The 24,985-nt window shown below is 39.8% G+C and overlaps 1 protein-coding gene across 7 annotated transcripts in view; it reads right to left on the reverse strand.

The window, feature by feature from the left end:
• LOC125465351 (E3 ubiquitin-protein ligase HECW1-like) overlaps positions 1-24,985 on the reverse strand; it is a 430,630-nt gene that overhangs the window by 123,087 nt on the left and 282,558 nt on the right. For all 7 annotated transcript variants that reach the window (XM_059638143.1, XM_059638132.1, XM_059638131.1 and 4 more), the window contains 5 exons: positions 24,794-24,979; positions 23,491-23,625; positions 16,848-16,953; positions 15,722-15,818; positions 12,767-12,850 (listed from right to left, as the gene is read on the reverse strand). In XM_059638143.1, coding sequence (XP_059494126.1) covers positions 12,767-12,850; positions 15,722-15,818; positions 16,848-16,953; positions 23,491-23,625; positions 24,794-24,979 — 608 coding nt within the window. The remainder of the gene's footprint in view (positions 1-12,766; positions 12,851-15,721; positions 15,819-16,847; positions 16,954-23,490; positions 23,626-24,793; positions 24,980-24,985) is intronic.

Here is a 24,985-nt window from a genome sequence, read left to right on the forward strand (position 1 = left end):
CATTGAATGTGAAGAAGAATTAGAAGCGATAAGATTAAAAAAATTAAGATTTTAAGGGGTCTGGACAGGGTTGTTGTGGAAAGGATATATCTTTTTATGGAAGAACCAGGGAGGTTAAAAGAATGATGAAGAAAAGCATTTTCTCTCTCAGGATTGTAACTATCCTCCTGAATAGATGGTAGAAGCAGAGTCCTTGTATCATTTAGGACAAGGGAAGACAAATTATGGTTATTGAGGAGGCAAAAGGTTATCAGGAGTAGGTGGGAATGTGGATTTAAGGTTACAATCAGATCAGCCATGATCTTAATGAATGGCTCGAAAGGTCAAATGGTCTATTCCTGCTCCTTGTTTGTTTGTTGTTTGTTTAACATCATGATCCTCGCACCTCAGTTTTATCCATGAGCCTAACTTTAACTGCCACCCAACTTAAATCTCTTAATAATGCTAAGAAGCTATTAGGATTGTGAATCATAAAGTTTTATGCAGCAAGGGCATTCTGAATGCATGATTTGCTAGAAAGTAAAGTTGATGCAGCCTATCTATTAATGATTAGCCAAATGACTGGTTTTATTTCACTCATATCCATTTATTGCTGAAGGCTTGGGGAGTCCTCTGGCTGCTACCTGGACTAGGCAGATTAGGTTAAAACATGTGCAGAAGCCTCAGACAAAGGAACATGTAACAATGGCATGAAAACTTGAAACACATTTCCTGATTCCAAAGGCATTCAAATTATATTTTGCCAAGAAGAAAACCACACTTTAAGCATTAATAGTACTTTTTGTAAGACTATTGTTGCTCTGCATGTTTGCAATTTTATACAGTAAACTAAAAATACTAACTTTTTTTATTCACTTGTGGGATGAGGGTATTGTTAGCTGCGACAGTATTTATTGCCCATCCCTAGTTGCCCATGAGGAGGTGGTGGTGAGCTGCCTTCTTGAACTGCTGCAGTCCATCTGCTGTGGGTTGACCCACAATGCTATTAGGGAGAGAATTCCAGCATTTTCACCCAGTGACAGTGAAGGAATGGTGATATATTTTCAAGTCAGGATGATGAGTGATTTGGAGGGGAACTTGAAGATGGTGGTGTTCCCATACATCTGCTGCCCTTGTCCTTTTAGATAGAAATGACCATGGGTTTGGAAGGTGGTTATTAATATATGGCCTGCATTGGCTTTACTTTCTGACAAATTATGGAGTCAAAAACACTTTGTTGTACAACATTGTGAACTACAATCCAAACAGCTTTTATCATTATTGAGAAACTTATGTTGAAGAGTACACTGGATACAACCTGGACCAGGATGCACGATGAATCCTATTTTGTTCAATATAGTGTGGCCAGCACATCAATTTCTGACTGCCTGCAGTTTTAATTTTACTTGTCTGATTACTCATCACTGCAGGGAGTCTCATAGATTTAGCCTGTGGGAGGATCCAACTGACTGACCCCTGACGGCCAGATAGAAAATTCAAGAGAGAGACTAGACCTGCTCCCGGCTATGACTATGTGTATACTGAAAGATTTATAAAATTCTGAAATGTTGGAAATGAATTGTTTGAATTTAGGACTTTCTCTGCATTAGTGTAAGACAAATAAGATATATAGAATCTCAACACAAACAGGCAAATGATGTTTGGTGCAACTTAACCTAAAACTACCCATGTATGACGTCACACATGCTATTTTACAGATTTCAGAGCATGCACTACATCCCATAAATAGATGCAAATTATCCCAGTTTTGCACCTAGTATGTTTATAAAAGAAACAGGATTTCAGTAATTTTTGGAGAACATTGTGAGATGGATTGACAGCAGTGTGGAACAATGTTAAATAGCTGCAGAGTGACAACCTTTAGATTGTTAATGAAATAGACTGAACAGTAGCAGCTTCCATTCAAGGGTATCCAGGCTCCCTCCTGTTCTGAAAAGGGATCTGAACAAAAAACATTTAAATTATATAAATTATAATGTTGTCTATTTATGCTCTTTGCTATGTGCTTGAATGTGGCTGAAGTCCCATTAGCATCACAGAATGGCGAGTGTGTCCATTTTATTTAGGAAAGCAAGTGGTTTAACAACTGAATGAAGTTGATATCCATTAAATGTCTTTACACCTACAGATCTGAATGTAGCACCAAATACTATGGAAAAATGCTTTTCTGTAAAGGTTACACAATCTTATTTTAAAAGGCGATCAATGTTCCTAGCATTTGCTCCTATGGCATGGCCGTTTCCCATGTGGAATGGCTAGTTAAATCAAGGCAGAGATAGGTAATGCTGGATCTGATCCTGCCTCTCTTCATCCTAAACTTTCCATTTTTTTTCTAGCTCAGGGTTCCAAACGTTCCATCCTGATTTGTGATGATTGGCATATCCCTGAAGGGGACAACATGGTATTCAAGACATGGAATCCTCCTCAGATTGAGAGTCTGAGGGCACCTGGAAGCAGGATAAAGACAGTTCCAAATGCAAGAGGGTCTTTATTTTGTCAATACACAAACTTGTTTGGTTTTAGGGTCTTTCCGGCTGATACTTTAGAAGGCTTTGAAGCCACTGTCAGTCCTGCAGCTGCACCTTGTTTTAAGCACAAGGCTGGACAAGGGGTGACACTGCACTGAGGATTTACAAAGGCCCTGTTAATAAGTTGATCTGCATATTTTGTGGCCCATGTTGCATTACCTCTGAGCAGTATAGAGACTGGGCAAATTCTAGTGGAGGAGAAGAGCAAGATGCAAGGAAAGAAATTTAGCCCAGTTAAATTTGGAATGAATTTTGATTTCATCAACGTGACTGATAGCATCTGCCAATTCATATTATGGATGTGAGTTTGCTCACTGAGCTGGAAGGTTAGTTTTCAGACGTTTCATCACCATTCTAGGTAACATCATCAGTGAGCCTCCGACGAAGCTTCGTCAGAGGCTCACTGATGATGTTACCTGGAATGGTGACGAAACGTCTGAAAACTAACCTTCCAACTCAGCGACCAAACTCACATCCAGAACCTCAACCTGAGCTACAAATCTTCTCAAAACTCGCTCATTCACATTATCTCCTTTATTCGTACCCAGTAATTGAGTAGTTCCAGATAAGGTTGGACTTGGTGCTGGGATGCAGTTAAACCTTCCCTGTAACACCAGAGCTTCAGCATCAATATCATGGGAGCTTATCATCTCACTGAATGTTTTTTTATCATTTATGTACTCTCTGAAAATCAGCCTGAAACTATAGTGTTGATTGCCATTAAATTGTTATAGCTGTTTTGCTCTATCATAAAGTTATTTCATGTAGGAGATTAACAGCTTGTGGTGAGCAAAATGTATCATCTTAAGCTGGATTTCAGTCTTGATTCAGGGGTGAATGGATATTGCTACATTTGAGTCCCTGGTCATTTGTAAGGTTAACTAAAGGCAGCCATTAGGAAGCTGTTGCATCCAGTGCAATGATAATAATTGTACAATCTAAAATTTTCTTATGGGTACTATCCAAGAATCCGCTGTCGACAGTTATTTTATTCAGTTCCAGAACTGCTCACATCATGGGACAATTTGAGATCAGACCTTAGTAAAACTGAATTATCAAGATCACATTCATTATAAATATAGTTTCCAGGATTCAGTCACATTGCAATTGGTTTCTACACCTTCTTATGTAGATTGACAGCAGTGTGGAACAATGTTAAATAATTGCAGCGTGACCATTTTCAGTTTGTCTGTGAAATAGACTGAGCCATAGTAACTTCCTTTGAATAGTATCCAGATTCCTTTGGCCCACATTCTGCTCTGAAAAAATGAACTGAACAGAGCAATGGTGCCAAGAAAACTGACATCATCATAGTTAAGGCGATAATGACTACAAGTGAAAGATGGTTAACTCTGCATTGACTAAATGTGCTTTGTAAATGATTTCAGTGTGAGAACTGAAAGACATATTCACAAAAGATAATTAGTCATGCACCATAAAATTATAGAATTATAAAGAACATAAGGAGGCCTTTCGGTTTATTATGCCTGCGCAGCCTCCATGAAAGGACGACCCAATTAGTCCCACTTCCCTGCTTTTTCCCATAGCCTTGCAAATTTTTTCTTTTCAATATATGATGTAGTCATAATTATATTTTAAGCACCCCAACAAGATAACGTGGAACATCAATATGTGATATTACACATCATAACGTAATTTTACTTCTAAGGCTAATTACAGTACAATACATTTAAAACTTATAATTAACTAATGAATAGACACCATTATCTAATTAATCTTTGTTCATTGTTCAATTGTGTGCTTTAGGGAGGAGAGTATTGTCCTTGATACATTATTGTTTATATTCCTCAAAATGAATCCATTGTTTTCCCAGATTTGTTCATTACAAATCATTTCACTTTAGGTGTACTCTCCCAAAAGATTTAGCTATAAACCTAGATCCTGATGTTATTATGCAACATATAAAATAATTTCAAAATTATACAATGTCAATAAGACCATTGATGTAACTTCTAGACTTTCCTCTGATCAATTCAATCAGGAAGCAACATCTTGAGGAAAGCACAAACAATAATTTGGGTTCCATCACTCTTGATTAGTGTCACCATTTTATATCATGCAAAACCATTTCTCTGTCTAAATATTTCCTATCTTCATGTTGCTCCATAAAACACATTTGTTTTTATGTAGAGATAACAAGATGTAGAGCCGGATGAACACAGCAAGCTAAGCAGCATCAGAGGAGCAGGAAAGCGACGTTTCAGGTCTGGACCCTTCTTCAGAAATCTTTTTTTTTCTGAAGGAGAGTCTAGGCCTGAAACATCAGGCTTCCTGCTCCTCTGATGCTGCTTAGCTTGCTGTGTTCATCCAGCTCTACACCTTGTTATCGTAGATTCTCCAGCATCTGCAGTCCCTACTATCTCATTTTATGTAGTTCTTGTTATGTCCTCAGGATGTCACAAAGTTCTTTGGAATCAAATCTTTGCTTTTTTAATATTGTTATTGTTTTAGTGTAGGAAACAGGAAATAATATTTAAATTAATAAATCCTGTGATAATTCTGACCTTTCTCATATTCTTAATTTGCATCACTCTACCATGGGTGGCCATACCTTTCCTTTTACAACCTCTCCACTTTTCATTTCTCTATCCTTCTTTAAATCTCTTTGATTGAGCTTATGGCCATGTTTCAATTTTCTTTGTGGAGCTTTGTGTCAAAATTTGCTTTCTTACTCACCCTGTGAAGCACCTTGCAATACATATACACGAAAAGGGCAACATAAATGCAAATCATTGTTGTTTAGTTTAAGTCTCCAAACACCAAGCCTCCAAACACCAATACTGAGATTTAGGACTTGGACCTCACCCAACACCACACACACCCCCACCTACACCCCGCACCCCCCACACCACCTCCCCCCTCCATGAACCCCTTCTGCCAACTGTAACTGGATCTTGATTACCTGACCTCTGGACCACAATCAGTAAGGGTAGGTGACAACACCTCCTCAACAATAATCCTCAAAACAAGTGCCGCACATGGCTGCTTACTCAGCCCCCTATTGTACTACTTATAGACTCACAACTGTGTGGCTAAATTCAGCTCTAACTCCATTTACAAAGTTGCTGATGGCACCACTGTAGTGGGTCGGATCTCAAACAATGACAAGACAGAATATAGGAAAGAGATAGTGCCATGGTTTAAAGAGAAAAGCCTCTCCCTCAATGTCAGCAAAACGAAGGAGCTGGTCATCAACTTCAGGAAGCAGTGTGGAGGACACACCCCTGTCTGTATAAATGGTGCTGAGGTGAAGGAGGTTGAGATCTTCAAGTTCCTGGGAGTAAATATCACCAATAATCTGTCCTGGTCCATCCTTGTCAACACTACAGTCAAGAAAGCACACAACCACCTTTATGTCGTTAGGAGGTAAGGAAATTCAGCAAGTCCACAATGACTCTTACCAATTTTTACAGATGCACCATAGAAGGCATCCTGTCCACATGCATCACAACTTGGTATGGCAACTGCTTTTCCCAAGGCCACAAGAAATTACAGAGAGTTGTGATGCAGCCCAGTCCATCACAAAAACCAACCTTCCTTCCACTGACTCCGTCTACACTCCCCACTGCCTTGGGAAGACATTCAACATAATCAAAGACCCCTCTCAGCCTGTTGATACTCTCTTCCATCCTGCTTCATTGGGCAGAAGCTATAAACGTTTGAAAACATCTATCAACAGATTCAGGAACAGCTTCTTTCTTGCTGTTATGCCTAGCCCTCTCATGTATTAAAGTTGACCTTTTTCTGCACCTTCTCTGTAGCTGTAACACTATATTCTGCAGAATATTCTGCATTCTTTTCTATCATTATGATGTACTTATATGAGGTAAGATTTGTCTGGTTAGCACGCAAAACAATACCTTTCACTAAATCTCAGTACATGTGACAATAATAAACCAGATCAAATCAAAAAAGATCATTGGATCAGATTTTCGTCTCCTCACGCTGAGAAATCTCACACTGGGAGGCCTAAACTGAACACTTGGAAGCCTGCAAGTTTGTAATTAATGGCTAATTTACAATTGATGCCTCTTCTCCCCCTCGTAAGAAACACACATGTTGTGACTTGATGCTTAGATTGTTACTTGACACCAGGATGACTATTTAAAAGTTGGCCTCAAATGAAATTTTCCCTGACAATTGAATTTCCAATGAAGTATAACCTGAAGGTTGTGAGACTGATACCAGGTACAACAGTTTGTCACTTGATGGCAAGCACACTATGGAAATTGGACCCTTTGTGGCAAGTATGTTTACTATCTCTTGTTGACTCTAAATATGAAAAATGAATGTTGTTTGATTAGTTAAATGTTTTAATTCCGTGACTGATTGCAAAGGTCAGTCTATAAAAGTTACTCTTAGTTATTAAAAGCCTTGTGCAGATGTTCAGAAACATTCAGGTGCTTTGTTAAGTGGATAAAGTACTCATATACATGTAACCGAACTGAGAATCTGATTTAAATTGGTCAGTTGTACATTGTGTGATCTTTCCATTGTTTTAAAGCTCAGGATCTGTAGCGGTACTGAAATAAAAAGAAGTCAGATGTTTATAACTGCAACTTTATCTAGTAGGGTCTCAACAAAAAGAATCATGTGGGTGAACCCCAGGTTAGGCAACTTCAAAGAATATTCAATTGAGGTCTATTGGCTTTGTTTATTCATTTGAGCAATGGAATCTCATTATAAATATTAGCCAAGTTCCAAATGCTATTAAAGTATTTATCCTGGCAGGCATTGTTTACACATGTAGATGGGACTTTGCCCTTTGCTTTGTTGACAGTTTTATGAACAAGTAGTAGAATTATATACATATAATTAAAACTAGTCAGATTTGTGAATGCCGGTTTGATTATGTTGGTAGATTAGTTTCACTTGAGAGAAGAGAGTATTTTAAAGGATGGTTCAATGGTTTTGAGTTTGTTTTTTTTAATTTCACAAGCATTTCAAAGATGACTTCTCCATTTTCTTTGCCACATGAATTCTGTACATACTGGATAATGGGGCATGAGATATTGAAGATGCATTGGCATATATCGGTCTCATAGGGGTTTGGAGGACAATGGGCAGACATAGAGATTTGGAAGACGCATTGAATATTGAAGAGGCAAGAAGTAGATGAGGGTTTGTGAAAGGGGTGAGCAGAATATGGGAAGTTGCATGAGTGCATAGAAAAAGAAGAGAGGATTGGACACAAAAGATAGGAATGATTAAGAGCTAGAGAGCCAAACAACCATGTATCGAACTGGGTTGGGGGAAATAGTGATGTAGCGGTAGCATCATTAGACCAGAAATTCAGAGCCCCAGGCTCATATTCTGAGAACATTGGTTTGAGTCCTATTTCAATTGAAAAAAAAATTCTGGGGTAAACAGCTATCCTATTGATAATCCTGGAGCCATTCTCGATTGTCATTAAAAAAAATACTCAGTTGCTTCATTTAGACCTTTAGGAAGGGAACTATGCTATCATTACCGGGTCTGGACAACATGTGACTCCAGACTCACAGCAAATGGGGTTGGCTCTTAACAGCCCTCTGGACAATTGTGAATGTGAAATAAATAGTGGCCTAACCGGCAAAGCTCACATCCCATGAACAATTTTTTTTTACAATTCCAAAAAATTGACGTAGGCCTTCTCACCTGCTCAACTCAGCATTCATTCAGTTCTGACCTACTTTCTGAGGTGCCAGGATTTCAAAGGAAACTTAGGGAATTTAACTAAAATGTCATTAGTGGGGATTACATACCACAGACCCCACAGTGCCGACTGACCCTAACCACCCAAGTTTCATAAACCAGTCAAAACCCAACATCTTCAACGACTCAGTATTTAACATCCTTCAATAGAGTCTATCAGATGCTAACCTTGGGTAACACATTTAACAAATGGAGTGAAAAAGAGCAAGTTCTCATGAGATCAAATAAGCATTTGGTATTTATGAATCAGCAAGATACAGATCGGCAGTGACCTTATAGACAGTCTCAGAAAACCTACTTGTTAACAAAACGAAGGGCTGTGCAAATTTTGGCAGCTGCTTCCTACTCATTGGTTACTAGAACAGGCAGGCAGCCAGCCTGTGCTTAGCTAATGAGGCCTGTTCGTTAAACTTGCCATGGCTTCATTCTGATGTGAACATGGCAATTTAACTAAAGCTGACAGGATCCTACCCAAAGCTGATGGACCTCTAAAATTCCCCCAAAGTTATCTACAGTAACTGTACCTTTCCAGCTGTGGCAGGGGTGCCCAGTCAGCACCAAGCACTCCAGCTTCTGATTCCTTTCACCCTTAAAAAACAAACTGGCCTACTAATAGGTTTGTTGAAATTAATTTAAAAAGTCACAGACAGCATTGAAGAGAGACGGTGTTCTACAGATGCAAAAGTTTTCTTTAAACGAGAAAAAAAAAGAGCTGTGATGCTGGAAATCAGAGATGCAAGCTGAAATTGTTGGAAAAAACTCAACAGGTCTGCAAAATCTTCTTCAGAAGGCTCACTGGATCTAAAACATGAATTCAGTTTTTCTCTCCACAGATGCTGGCAGACCTGCTGAGCTTTTCCAGCAATTTGTGTCTGTGTTTCAAGCATTTTCTCTCTCCAGGTTTGGTAGAAGGTAGTGCAGTTCTTGTACCCATCAACACTGTTTCATTACAGTTGGCACCCACTTCAGGGATCTATAATATGATAGGAACTCACTGATTTAGAGTGGTGCTTCAGAGAGGGGAGTTGCCACTCAGCCCAACATACTCCTACTAACAGAAACAGGAATCATCTTGTGTTTTATTGTCAATTTCCATTCAATCCTTTGTTTTGACGAGAAAGCCTTTCAGAGCTCAACAGATTTTTTTAAGAAGTTGTTTGAAAAATGGAATGGTTAAAACTTTAGAAGGAGAGAAAACTTTGCAGTAATGTAGCACCTTCGTTAAGACACAATATAACCAATGAAGATTTCTTTGAAATGTACTTGTTGCTGTATTGTAGAAAATAGATCACCAATTTGCGCACAAGTTCCCAAAAATAGCAATGGAAATTCAGCAGGAGAACAGTTCCTACGGAGAAAAAGACTGATGCAAATTTGAAAGACTGATAGAACTTTCCCTAGACTGCCACTTTGTAATCATTGTAGTTTCACAATTAATATTCATTACTTACTTAGCTGAGATGGTGCATACGTGTGGTAACAGAAGAGAAGATAGTTTACTAGATAACAAAGTGTGAAGCTGGATGAACACAGCAGGCCAAGCAGCATCTTGGCCTGCTGTGTTCATCCAGCTTCACACTTTGTTATCTTGGATTCTCCAGCATCTGCAGTTCCCATTATCACAGAAGATAGTTTACTGCCAGGTTTTACATTTTAATGGTGATCTACTGCAGGAACCTCTAGAAAAGTAATGTGCTAATTTCTGACGTAAAATCTGGTGAGTTCACACATGTTTATAATTCCCTGCACAGCCATTGGCATGTAAAAAGGATGCTAATATGTTAATTAGCCAATTATTCGTCCTGGTTCCCAGAATGTGCAGAGGCAATAGCAATTTGTAATCTTGGCTGGAATCTCATCAGGTCCCGAGTGAGCAATGTGGGCTAAGGCAAAATGTGTGTTGGAATTAGGTGAGATGTTTGGTGAGGCCTATCTTGATATCAAGGTCATCTTATCTCAGCTAATTCACTTTTTTCATGAGCATGGCAAGATTATCGCAAGGCAGCAGTGGTTCCCAATTGGCTCTCACTATTGCTTGTTAAATGTATTGTTAACCATCCAACTTGCTACAGGGCGTGATCTTGCCAAATTTTCCATACAAAGTAGCCAATGGGGAAAATTGTCATGGAAGCCAGAGTGCATTCTTGATAGGCTCCTTTCGCTGCCTTCTCTGACAGATCTCCATGTTGCATACTGGGCAGCAACATCTCAGATGTGTTCCTGTGGCACTATGTACAAATAGGCCATGTCAAAGGATGCTGGCACCCAACATGCGCCAACTTCGAGGATGCATCATGGCACACCTCTGGTCCACTACAGTGGTATTTTTACTGGTCAATGCTGCACCAACAATGATCATTGCAGTCAGCAGCAAGGACTCTTTGTGCATAGGGACATGCACCCAGTTTATGGGCTGGACCAGGTTATGGCTCTGGGCTCTTGACTCACTGTCATAGTGCTCACTCACTCAGAACCTCCCTTATGCTCAGCTTGCCTGCCTTGCATTGCCTTGCCTTTTTGCACTTGTCCCCTCAAACAGAGCTACCAGGCTCCAATTGCTACTGTCTTACTGTGCCATTTAGTGCAGGCACAGAGGAAAGAGATTGTCAGCAGACTTCAGTTCAGTCAAGGGGTTAGCCTTTTCACAGGGGCCACCGTAAGTCAAACACAGCCTCCAACATCAGTCCAGGCACTGCTCAGGCTGGTCAGAGACAGGATCCTCTCCACATAAGAGTTCAGGTGCTGAATGGTGTCCAGTATACCGCCTGTTTTGGCTTTTATGTCCTATTGTGGACTGTTTGCTCTTGAAGAAAGAGAGAGGCAGGTATTATGGGAGATGAAAGTGGGTGGTACAGCTATTAATATTAGTGTGCAGATGTACCAAGGGAGTGGCAGCAAAGATTGTATGCAATATTAGTGGTGTCATGGATTGGGTTGGGTCGAGGTGAATGGGGAAGATTTTGAGTGCAGTAGTGAGAGTGGTAGAGCATGAGCTTTGGTGTAGGATAGGTGCAGCAGCAGAGTGTGAAATACCAGACAAAAATGGTACCTTTGTTGGCAAATTGTAGAAAGGCATTGCCTGTCTTCCCACCATGTTGGGCATATCTCCACATGGCTGAGACCGCTTCTGTCAGACTGGCAGCCTTGAATCAGGCTGGTATGGTCTGGTGCTATCACCTTGACTTCTGCTCCTGGGAGAAAAGAAAGTTCTGTCTGTGCACCACCTCAATCAGCAGGCAGATATTAGGAACTGTCCAAGACAGCTCTGGGCTGACAGTTCTTCTCCAAGTGCACAACAGCCTTTTAAGTATGGTGCTGATATAAAGAATATCTGTCAACTCTGGGATCTCCAGTAACTGGTGAGTTGCTCCACAAACAGCATGTAGTAAATGTGGTGGAAGTTGGAAGTGATGTTCACTCTGAGGCTGGAATGCCAAATTATGCAAGGAGTTCGGTAAGATATGGTGAGAAAACTCATTCAGCCTCACGATGCGAATAAATCTTCCAAACCCAATGTAAGTCGCATTTAATCAAAGAAATCGTAAGATTCAGACACATGCTTTAGACTAGCAGTTAGCAACCCACTTGAAATCGTACCATTGGAGACCCAGCTGTGAAGATGTTGGTTGAGGTTACATCTTGGGGAAAGGTAATTGGTTCAGGTTACTGACCCTATCAGTAAAACAAGCTCTCTGCTCCAAGCCCCATCATGGCAAGTAGTTACCAGAGAAAACGTTTTGAGGTTGTTCTCAAAGTGTCTTTGACAAGAATGCAATATCCCTACTGACTGGTAGGAATCTTTTGCCCAAGGCTCTCTAAAGTGGAGAAGAAGTATGTGTAATGGTGCCAGCCATCTGGAGCATCTCCAAAAGACCAAGGTGAAGGCTAAATGAAGTGTGTGATAAGCCGAGCTTCTGATCTACCGAGCTCTTCAAACAACTTATGCCCCATCAGTGACATGGTGTGTTGATCCATAGGGCTGTTCAATCTACTCAGCACCCACAGTACCAGAGTGGAAGACAGAGCCATCCTTGATTTTGAGGGACTGCCTTTATAAGAAGACTGGTGAGTACTGAAATGGCAAAGAAGTTAGGTATCCTATTTCTTGAGATACAGAGAGAAAGAAGAATGAGGTAAATGTAGTAATGTCTCGTTAGATCAGTAAAGTGGGGATGACCCAACAAGAGAAATGCATTTGTTTTACACTAACGGCCCATGAGATCCTGCATGATGAACAGTAAATGTTAAATTAACTGGCAATGTGGAATATCATTGATTGGTTTATCATTTTCTTTTCTCCTTTTTCAGGTGTAATTTGAGATTAAGTAAAGCAAGATATAACGACTGCTTTGTATGATCACCTATGCACTGAAAACATAGCTTACTCATTTACATCATGTCCATTTTAACAGCTAATACCTGTACATGATATATTCATATACTGGTGTCAGTTCCCTATAAAATCATAACCAAGTGAAATAAATAAATTCAGGGAAATTAATAGATTCAAAAAAATGTTTTACCTCAACAAAATAACTAAATCTGCATCGCATGATAACTTCTCCAGACCAAGTGTTCCTTCTGTCCGAATGTAATGGATTTTCTCCCTGAAATAAAGTAATAGGGGAATAGAGAAATTGTGAAGAAACCCATTTTAATTTACTACTTAATAACAGGTAATGAATAAAGCAAATTTGACCTGGGCCTTTTAGGTATATTTCCCACTGATTAGTATTCAACATTTCTGACCCAGTAAAAGATAACACGTCTTCACCAAATAACTCCAGAATACACCAGCAAAAAGCTGCTGGCAAGGACCAGGAACTGGAAATGCGATGGCATATTTCAGAAACTCAGGCATACATAAAATCAGAAAATTGCTCATGTTTTCCATCTACCATCTACATATTGCCCAAATTTTATATATTTTTTCTTGTGATCTAAGTATTTGTGTAAATATATATATAAAAGTAAAAAGATTTACTCAGAATATTCAATGGGTCAGATCAAGGTCCTTCGAATACCAAAGCCCAGGTTTTGGGCTTGAGTTCTTTCTAGTTACACCAGTTAAAGCCTCTATCACAATCTTGGACTGAATCTCTTTCTAGTCTGTATAATTTAGTACCACAGTTAGTGGTACGTTAACTCACTGAGCCATTGTGTGAGTTATGACATAAAACCTAAACATAGGGTTAATTTCTCCAACTTAAATGTATTGAAGGTAGGTTGATCCTCATGGCTCATAGATACATAGAATATAGGAGCAGGGGTAGGCCACTCAACCCTTCAAGCCTTCTTCATCATTTAATACAATCATGACATCATCCAACTCAATACCTTGTTCCACTTTATCCTCATACCCTTTGATTCCTTTAGTCTAAAGAAAACTATCTCCATCTTTCTTGAAGGTCTTCAATATTTTGACCTCAACAGCTCAAAAAAAAGAGCTGTTTGTCTGACTATCAAACATCATCCATTTGAGTAATGAGAGGTATTGGGAGGTGAGCATCCTTTGACAAGTGATCAGCATCATCCAAAGGGGCACGGGAGCTGAGACTCCCAGAATAGACAGTCAGCATCACTTAGAGGAGATGTGAGGAGAGAACTCCAAGTCAAGTACTCAGAGATACAGCTAGATACATTGGAGCTGATTGGAGTTGGTTCTCACTCAACTACAGAGAAAGGAAATAGCTGTTTGCTGAGTCTCTATTGACAAATTTAAACAGAATGAACAAGTTGGTGATAACATTAATAAAATAGGTATAAATATATTAAATATCAATAAAAACTTGACAAATAGAGAATAATATAATTAAGTAATTAATTAACACTCCCTAATGCTGGCTGGAGTCGTAAAATGTCAAGGCTGTAGCATGTGGGAGCTTCTGGATACCATTGTGATTCAGAGTGGACTTGTCTGCAGTGAGTGTTAGAAGTTCAAACAGCTTCAATTCAAGAACTTACGGGCCGGAGGCTGAACTACTAACTCTGCAACAAATCAGGGAGGGACAATGTTACCTAGATTCTTTGTATCAGGAGGCAGGCATGTCATTTAGGACAGAGGCGATTGATTTAGCTTCCAGACAGAGACGGGGGATGTGACTGTAACTGAGGTGGGTAAAGGGACCCAGAGGACAGGTTTGCCAGTTTGTGTAACTGTCCAGCAAGGTCTGAGGTTTTTCCAGGCTGCTTGGGTGACAGCAGGGGCTTCAGGATGGAAGAGCAAACTCACTGTGGTACCATGGTACAGTTATCGGGGTGGATGAGAATGTGGAATTTGAAACACAAATGAAGCAGTCATGGTCTCATCGAATAGTGGAGCAGGTTTGAGAAGCTGAAAGGTCAATTCTTCTCCAGTTTCATTCATTCATATTTTGCTTTCTTATTAGCGTAGGAAGGCAGCACATCACAAGTTAAAAGTTAAAGTCACCATAGCCCCAGAGGACCATGGGGCTGCTCTGTCATTAGAGAGAGACAACTGTTGGTTATTTAACCTGAACATTACTATGCTTCTGGTGAGGGGAGAGGTTGAGAAGCGGGGACACCACGGTAACATAGTCGGTACAGGAACTGAATCTGTGTTCTTCGTATCACTTTGCATCATAAATCAGCTATATGGCTGTGCTGACTGATGAATGGCTAAAACATGTGATGAAACATCCAGGAATTCCTTTAATCACATTTGACAACCCTGTGTCGTGGTGCAGAAATGTGCTGTGTTTATTCTTCAGTCAATAGGTCTCAGCCAGCGATAAGTAGCCACAAAATGTAGCTACAAATTAATTTGGAGCTGCAGACTTCTGGGACTTTTATACATTTCAAAATAAAAACAATGGCAGGAATGTGACGGCAGGAACAGATATAATCTCCCTCTCGAGACTGCTCTATAAAATGAATACAACATGTGGATGTGGATTCAGGCAGTGTTTGCTAAGAGTCTGGAGATAATCAGTGCAACAGTGTTGCTGGAGATTACCAGGCAGTGCATTAAAACAGCAGCACTTGCAGAAAAAAAAGTCATGGAAACAGACTTTCTTTCTGCCCCCGGAATACTAGATAAATTATCCTTTCCCAGCTTAGATGATGCCCTCTTTTTAAAAGCATTCCTTTATTTCAGAGCATTTGGTCTGTCTTCAATTTTTCCACTGGTAATTTGGTTCTGAAATGTTTTTAGTTCATTTTGGTTCAGTGTTTTAAAACTTCCTAATCTGAACCAAACAGCACTTCAGATAAAATCTGACGTCATTGTGTTTTGCAGCCACTATAATGCTGTTACTTTAAATACTATAATTGAGAATAGCATCAAACTACCATTAGCTTCTCCCTCTCTTGAAGCAAGTTCAGTGAACAGTAATCTGATGGTGCACTTTCTGCCATTTACAAGATGGTAAGACATTAGCGTATACTTGTTCTGTCAGCCCTACGGAGTGAAATAAATTACCAGAAGGGATCTTCACTGTTGAGATGGGCTTATTTACCTGAGTGTGTGATTCCTGCCCAGGCTCGGCTGCCGCTCTTGAAGCATTTCAAATATGTTCGACTGACGGAGAAAAGCTACAATCTTGTCATTGTACGCTGTAATTGAGGAAAATGTAATGACAAAGGAATATCTTTAATCTTTTCTCAACATCAATTTATTTCTACATCTACTTGTATTTTTTTTCCTTCAAAAAAACACTTCCTGGAAAGAATTCCTTCCTCTTGATAGTGCCCAATACTGTACAGACTGTTGCACTCATTTGTGTGCCTCAACACTGAGCATTGACAGTCAATTTGTCACTGGGGGAGGAGTGCTCCAGCCTGGCCTGCTTATGCTTTCACCTGCAGTTCATAGCATTCACTTGAGAGCCACCAGGAGCAGAAATACTGTTACAATTCTTCATCTTGTCAATTGCTGGCCCCTAAAATCGGACCTGCTACTACACTGATTGACATTAACTAGTCTGTACAGGGTGTGTATTAAAGCTGGTGACTACTAGCTTCCCCTGAACATTATTTTTGTTCAATTGAAGGTTATGCTTAAGATGTTTTCATGTATCAAAAAAACAGAGGAAATGCAGGGGCCAACATAACTATTGTTGTAGTGCAAAGTCTAGTTAGACATTTCTGCCCCTCTCCCAGACTGGTTTATTTTTCAATGCTGGTTCTATCCTCATTTTCTTTTTTAAAAAAACTATAATCAATACTTTTTTCCCTTAATAAAAGAATAAAATAGACATTGCAGGTGATACTGTGGAACTCAGAAAATAAGGTGAGGACCCACGGTGATGCTTGGCTGCTGATATATTGGGAAAGCTGTTTTAAAGTCAGAATAATCTTCTGTAACACGCTTTAGGGAGTAACTGTATTTCTTAAAAAGTCATTAGCACCTAGAAAGGAGGTAAACAAAATTAGAGAAAGAAACAGAGTTAATGTTTCAAGCCCAATATGACTCTCCTTCTCTATGACCCGTTCTGAAGAAGTGTCATATTGGACTCAAAAACTAACTCCACTTCTCTCTCCTGCTGCCAGGTCTGCTGAGTTTCTCCAATACTTTCTCTTTTTATTTCAGATTTTCAGCATTCGCAATAACTTTCTTTTCGTTAAAAATACTTATCCCCTTACCCACTGGAACAACATCTTGATGGTGCTGACTGCGAATTGCTGCCACCAGAGTGTTGGTGGGTCTAGCAAGCAGCGAGGATCCTCGCACACGCGAAACATCAGATGCCTACAGAAGAAATGCAAAGAGACTTTAACTGAGGGCTTTACTGACATTTTCAGAATTTCTTAACTCTACTATGATTATTGTCCAAAAGAATTGGTTACAGTGGGTCACTAATTTTAGCCACACTAATAAAGGACATCTCACAATACAGGTAAAATGCTCTTCACATGCATTTTGTACTTTAAGATTCATCCATCATCATTTAGTAATTAGCAAAGTAAAATATTGACAATGACAGAAAAGAACTGTATTCATTTTGCATATTGTCCCAAAGCATATCACATATTCACATCGTATTTAATTTTACCATTAAAGCTAAACACTGAAAAGTTACATTTGGGTGGCTTGGTTAGCACTGAAGCCTCATAGCGCCAGGGACCCAGGTTCAATTCCAGCCTCAGGCAACCGGCTGTGTGGAGTTTGCACATTCTCCCCATGTCTGCATGGGTTTCCTCTGAGTGCTCTGGTTTCCTCCCACAGTCCAAAGATGTGCAGGCTAGATGGATTGGTCATGCTAAATTGCCTGCAGTGCTTATGGGTAATCGGGGATGGGTCTGGGTGGGATGCTCCAAGGGTCAGTGTGGACTTGTTGGGCTGAAGGGCTGTAGGGATTCTATAAGTGCACAAATGCATAAACTGTAAATACTTAAAGCACAGACTCAGTCACTGTCTGTTTCTTCTTATAATTATTAAATAGAAATCCAATTAAGCACAACTAAATTTTCAACAGAGATAACAAGGTGTAGAGCTGGACGAACACAGCAGGACAAGCAGCATCAGAGGAGCCGGAAAGCAGACGTTTCGGGTCTGGATCCTTCTTCAGAAAATGATGGACTAGACCCAAAATGTCAGCTTTCCTGCTCCTCTGATGCTGCTTGGCCTGCTGTGTTCATCCAGTTCTACACCTTGTTATCTCAGATTCTCCAGCATCGGCAGTTCCCACTATCTCAAAATTTTCAATAAGCTTGATGTACAGAATATAAAATAGAAGATATGTGATTTATTTAGTTAATGCATTCCTGTTAACTTTTTCAGAGAAGGAACCAAGTCCCCATCGTGGGGATTGAGAGTTAGGAACCAAGTCATGTTTTGTTCGAGTATGGCCAAAATTAAATGGATACGCTTAGATTTCAGTTCTAGCATTTCACCTACTCATGAAAAATACAGTACCTTTCTACTGGGGTTAGTAGAAAATGTATGTGACAGCACATTCTTAATTTTGATAGAACTTAAGAACGCTTAAGAAATAAAGCAAGAAGAAATCCATACATTCCATTATTCAACGAAGGTTATGGTTACTTAGCCTCAAATCCAAGTTCCCACCAGCTCCCCATACATCTTTTAATTCTTGGACCAAAAATCTGCAAACTTTGTTCATAAATGTATTCAAAAATTGCGAATCAACAATCCTTTGAAGTGGGGAATTCTAAAATTTAAATGTTTGACTGAAGAGATTTCTCCTCGTCTCAGTGCTAAATGATTAACCTCTTATCCTGAGATCATGCACCATGTTCTAGATCCTCCAACCAGGGGAAACAAACTGTCAGCTCTCTATCCTAAAAGCCTCTACTTAATCTCAAGATTTTCAATGAGAACATCTCACATTTTTCTAAACTCCACAGAGTATAAGCCAAATTTACTTGGTCTCACAAAAAGACAACTCTCATTATAGGATAATCCTCTCATCACAGATAATAAGCCAATGTTCCCTCATTGTGTGGCCTCCAATACAAATATATTTATTCCTCAAATATAGAGACCAAGACTTTGTGAATTATTCCAGATGTGGTTCCAACAAAGCCCTCTACAACTGTAGCAATACTTCCTAATTCTTCCACCCTAATTTCATTGCAATAAATACCAACACCACATTTGTTTTCCTTAATGCTTGCTGTACTTGTGTGCTAACTATGTGTTCCTTGTACAAGCGCACAGTAGTCTGCTTTAACATCAATATTTACAACTCTTATCCCTTTCAAAAAATATTCTGCTTTGCCTATACTTATTTAAGGTTTGCTAAGTCAAAGTGAATAACTTCACATTTTCCCATTTATATTATCTGAAACCTTGTTGCCTGCCTATATCATTTTGCAGCCTCTTCTGTACTTTTCACAGCTCACATTTCCATCTAGATTTGTATTGTCAGTACACAAAGGTACATTACTCTCTGTTCCTATATCTAAAATCATTAATAAGATTGTGAATAGGTAAGGTATCAGCACTGGTCTTTGGGGCACTCCACTCCCAGGCTGCCAAACTGAAAATGCTCCCTTTATCCAAACTCTTTGCTTCCTTTCTAGTAAGCAATACTTTATTCATGCTAATATATTGCCATCTACCCCCACAAGCCCTTACCTCGAATATTAACATTACATGTTGTGCCTTATTGAAGTACCCTTTGGAAATCTGAGAATTTTTATTAACTTTTATTTATTTAAAACATTTTCATGGGATGTGGACATTGCTGACACTAAAAACCAACATTTGTTGCTTATCCCTAATTTCCTTTCAGGTGGTGTTGAGGCACATTCTCAAACTGTTGCCATCCACCTGGCGTAGATGCACCAACAATGTTTGTCGGAAGGCATTTCCAGGATTATGACCCAGGCACAGTGAAGGAATGGCAACGTCACCATGGCATGTGGCTTGGAGGGAGCTTATGGGTGGTGGTGTTCCCCTGATTACTACTGATGTTGTACTTCTGGTCAAAGTGACAGCTTTGTAAGGTGCAGTTGTAGGAAGCTTAGCAAGTTGCTGTAATGCACATTGCAAAGCATATACACTGTTGCCACTGTGAGGTGTACATGCTAGGAGTTGATCTTTAAGGTGGTGGGTGGACTGCTGATCAAGCAGGCTGCTTTGTCCTGGATGCTGTCAAGCTTCCTGGCTGTTTTTGGAGCTGCACCCCATTCAGATAAATGGGAGATATTCTATCACGCTCCTGACTTGTACCTTGTAGATGGTTGAAAGGCTTTAGGAAACCAGGTGATCAGTTACTTGCTGAAGAATTCTCATCTTCTGACTGCCTCTTGTAGCAACAGTATTTAAATGGTTGGTCCACTCTGGTTTCTGGTCAATGGTAACTCTTGCATGTTGATTGGAGGGCATTCAGTATGGGAATGCAGTTGAAATTCAAGGAGAGATAGTTATATTTTCTCTTGTTTGAGAATGGTCATTGCCTGGCAGTTAGGTGCAATACCTTTTACTTATTAGTCTAAGCCTAACTATTGATGCATGCAGGAATGGACTATTTCAGTTTGAGAAGAGTTATGAACATAGTGTATTCATCAGCAAAGATCATCACTTTTGATCTTATGATGATGTTAAGGTTGCTGATGAAACATGGGCTTCTGAACCATGATGTTCCTGCAATGTCTTGAAGGTGAGATAATTGGCTTCCCAGAACAACAGCCATCTTCCTCTTGCTAAGTATGACTCCAACTAATGCAGGATTTTCCACCAATTCCTATTGACTTAATTTTTTTGTTAAAGATCCTTAGCTCTGTGCAATCAGCAATGAACATTCTCACTTCTGATCTCACTTTTGAAGGGAGGTCATTGCTGAAGCAGATGAAGACAGTAGATCCAAGGACATACCTTGAAGAACACCTACAGTTAATGTCTTGCACTGAGACAATTGACACCCAACAATTACAACCATCAGAGTTTTCACAATGATTTACACTGAATTCAGTTTTGCTGGGGCTCCTCGATGGTACGTTCTGGTCACTTGTGCAATAAGACAGAATTTGACTAAGTCCTCTTCAAAGAGAGGAACACCAGCTGTAGCAAATAGACTTACAGACCATACATAAAATGCTAGTGTTGTATCATCAGTATAGAATAATTCTCTATTGAAAAATATGGAAGTCCTCTTATAAGGACTAGGTGATCCTTTGTATTGGATCTCAGGCAAGCAGATCTGTAAAGCTTTCCATCAGTTTTCCTATGTAAGTAGATGACCTATGTAAGTGACCTATGAATAAAACAGGAGCAAACAGAAGATTATGTAAGAGAGTGTTGGTGCTAGAACAAAACCCTGTTTGACTCAACTGCAGATCTCAAAGTATTCTGATGCTATCTCATCATAGTTGAACTTACTCATCACTTTGCCATGATAAGGGATCACATTGAGCAGTTTCTGCAGGAAGACAATTTTTTTGCAGCAGCTTACATAGACCAGCTCAACTCAATGAAGGCAATATATGGGTGGAATCTCCCCAGGCTCTGAACAACATGGGCAATAGTGAAAAAAATTGAAAAGTTGAGTGAAATGTTGAGTGAGGGCCATCTTGACTTCGAAACCAAAAAGTTGTATTTTCAACAAGTCTCGGATGTCAAGGTGACTTGCTGTCTAGGTAGCAGTGAGAGGCCAATTAATGTGGATTAGAATGCTTTATCACCTTCATTACTACCTAACGTTGTCCCATCAATACGCATTACCATCTGGCAGAAGGCCATGGTCTGTTGGTCAGATCCAGTATAAGCAGTCAGGTTTCCAGGCAGACATCAGTCAAAGCTCTATCAATCAGTCTGGGGAGTGGCCATTATCAGTCCTGATGGTCAACTCAATCAGCATCAAGAAGGTGTCAAACAATACTATTGTGTGAGGGAATTGTGGACTTGGGGGATTCAACACTCAGGATTGGATGCAGCAACTTGGGATACAGAGGAGACAAGAACCATGCACAGTGAAATTTGACATGGAAGTGAGAGATTTAGAGGCAGTTACCATCACTGTGCCCTCAATGGGGTCATGTGCATCATAGTGCTGGGCAGGACTAACCTTTCATAAAAGATTTCAGGGTTAAGCATTAAAATTGCAGTCACATTTAGAGGTGCTGGATGGAAACGAAGTGCCACCTAAGTGTTGTGAGTAGCGTTGATTTCTGGCTGCTATTCCACTATATTAACTTTGCCTGACAAAGCTTGACCAGGCACATGGTTGGGGTAAAAAATAATGCTGCCACCAGGGATCCTGGGATATTTCAGCAATGGCGAATACAGCTGCTGTCAGTAATGGTGAAAATTGAGGTAGAATTGTATGGGGATGGCGGGTGGACAGAGAGGGCAGAGGAACATGGTACCTAGTTAGTGAGGTGACTCTGGGATGATGGAATGAGAAAACTCATTAGACCTCATGGAAAGAAACTCCCCATGGAATTCAATCAAATTGACAGCCAATTTCTGGTAAGGTTCAGTCTATAATATTCCTTAATGTTTATGGCATTCAGTTGTTAGACTGAGAAGCTAATGTCAATAGTTGATCTTTCAGTGCTGAAACTACATTGGGATTTGGGATAGCTGCAACAGGCCAAAAACTCTGACAAGGCCAAAACAGGCAAATGTTTTTGCCATAATGCTCAGCAGGGCAATGATTTGAACAGTTGTTGCATTTGATTCATTCACCCTGGATAAGGGTCACAATTCTTTTAATCATACAGATCCTGGTGCTCTCTTCATCCAGCAGAGACAGAAACTTGACACAGATAATGTGGGAGTGCTGGATTACCATGCTTGATGAGTTCAGAGGCTGTAGCATCAGCACTTGCAGATTTGGGCTTGGCAAGTGTATCAGCAGTTCTCCTAAGCTCTTCCACTGCAGAGTGACTGTCCCACCTGCAGGTAGTGTTCCAAAATTCCTTGGTGAATGATGTGGCCAAAGAAGGATCTCAAGAGTCTCAACTTGCTATTGTTGTGATTAACCCAGTGACAAATGTGCCTGCCAACTTGCAGCCTTCCTGGAAGCAAAAAGAGTGGATTGCACATTGCCATTTGCTGGGAAGAGGGGGCCATTGATTAAAGGCAATGTGTGATCATCGAAGACATGGTTATTAGGCTGGGGCATGTTTCATTTCTACTGAGAGTCAGTATCAACCCACTCTTATTTCTTAACCATCAACTGTCTTCTCCCAGCAACCTCTTGTTTGGAAACTCTCCCCACACGCTTTGCGCACGTCACTTATGTTACTCCTAGATTCTTGGATTCTAGCATTATTCTTCCAGCAGCAGCGATGGGGTCCTCATTGGTGCTGCAGGAATTGATGGCCTCTGATTAGCCAGAAGCTTCTCGTGGGCAGCGGCTTAATATTGGCCTGAGTGGCCAAAGATCCTGTGGGCCTCTCTAAAAGAAGCAGCATGAAATTCTTTAAGGCTGTCAACTAGTGGATAAGACCCATTGCAGCTATGGGACATATTGAACTATAAATCCATTTAGAGATTGAGACAATACAGCATTACCACCTCATTGCCAATGTGGCCAGTTGGCCCAGATTAGATTGGACAATCAGCCTGAAATCAGTCTGAATCACTCTTTTGTCCACTGGCGAAACACTTATGAAGTTGACCATTACAGAGATTTTTTCTGTGGTTCTGTTACTTATCCTTTATGAAGTTTAAACTTAGTGGTCACGTGGTATCCTCAATGATACTGATCTGGCCTTGGGTTTGGTGAATAGTTTAATATCATATCACAGCCTGCCCTATTACATATTATAACAATTTTCGATAATTCTAAACACAAGCCTAATATGTACGTACCTCTCCTGCGCTGTAACTGCGTAAACGCTGCAGATGTTGTCTGTGTGTTAAATGGTTTGGCAGACGACCATTTTGAAGTGGAAGTCTCGGATCAATAAATGTAGTTGCTCGACTGTTGTGATCAACAAAAAATGACTGGAATGGAGAATATTTCCATTAGGAGAGCAGCAATCCTCAGCTACAAATTCAGATATGTTATACAATAATAAACAATGCTACAGTGTTTATTTATTTAAACCAACACAATATATTAAACTATATTTTCTTATGTACTGGTTTATGCTGGTACAAAATATTTGAATTTGGAAATTGTGAGAAGTGATATTTATTATGTACAAGTTAAGCATTATTAACTTTGTTTTTCAGTCATTATAATAGATCAAATGACCCATTTGAACAAAATGGATGAAAACACCTGTTAAAACAAAAAGGATTAAAATGAGTGTCATACAGAGTTAAGTACATAAAATTACATGTAATAGGAGATTTACAGCATGGAAAAGGACCATTCATCCCAACTAGTCTTTGCCAGTCATTAGGCTCCACACAAGCCGTTCTCAACCCTTTCAGTATACACTTTTGTAGCTTTTGCCGTCATGTACTTACCAACACCCTTCAGTTTTGGTCTACTCTGTGTAGTTTGGCTTAATAAATATGTGCCCACATACTCGTATATAAACATTTATACTTACACAGACAAAAAGATATTTTCTAAATAATCTAAACTCCTGGATAAGCATATGGACGTACATGGAATAGTGTAGGTTAGGTGGGCTTGAGATTGCTATGACAGGTCAGCACAACATCGAGGGCCGAAGGGCCTGTACTGTGCTGTAATGTTCTATGAATGGTCTATGTATGTAGGAAGAGGTGTTGACCATTCTGCCTAATGAGTCTATTCTGATACTTACTGAGATAAGTTTCAGCTTAACCACTATCTCCATATACCTGCTTTTACTCTGACTTACCAAATTCATAACTCCTGCATCTGCAGTATTTTGTACAGGATTAAACTAAAATTGTACATTTTATCTGCACTCCAAATGCAATAAGGAAGCATTGTAGGCTGTACTGAATCAGACAAGGAGTACCATGTAATACTGATTCTAAATTGTAAGTATTATTGTTACAGTTAAACTTTTTGAAAGTGTGTTTAGGTTGAGGGTTGCACATTAAACCCATACTTTATGTTGCTCGACTGGGTGGCAAAAGTACAATAAATAGTACAAGAGGTACACATGCTATTCATTCAATAACATTATTCTGCAGAAATCTTCCATTCTCTGGGCCTGGCCTTTCTTACCTTGCCCTGTTGATCTGTTTTTATTTCCCAACCTCTAGGCAGTTCTAGCTGTGTATCTGCAAACATATTCAGGAAAGTCACCAAGTCCCTGTTATGTTGATACCGCTCAAAATTCCAGGCATCTCTACGGATCTTCAGTATCATATGCTTCAAGCAACTGCTGTTGGCAAATATTCGATAGGCACTCTGTGA

Source organism: Stegostoma tigrinum, chromosome 2 (assembly GCF_030684315.1).
Source record: "Stegostoma tigrinum isolate sSteTig4 chromosome 2, sSteTig4.hap1, whole genome shotgun sequence".
NCBI classification, from domain to species: Eukaryota; Metazoa; Chordata; class Chondrichthyes; order Orectolobiformes; family Stegostomatidae; genus Stegostoma; species Stegostoma tigrinum.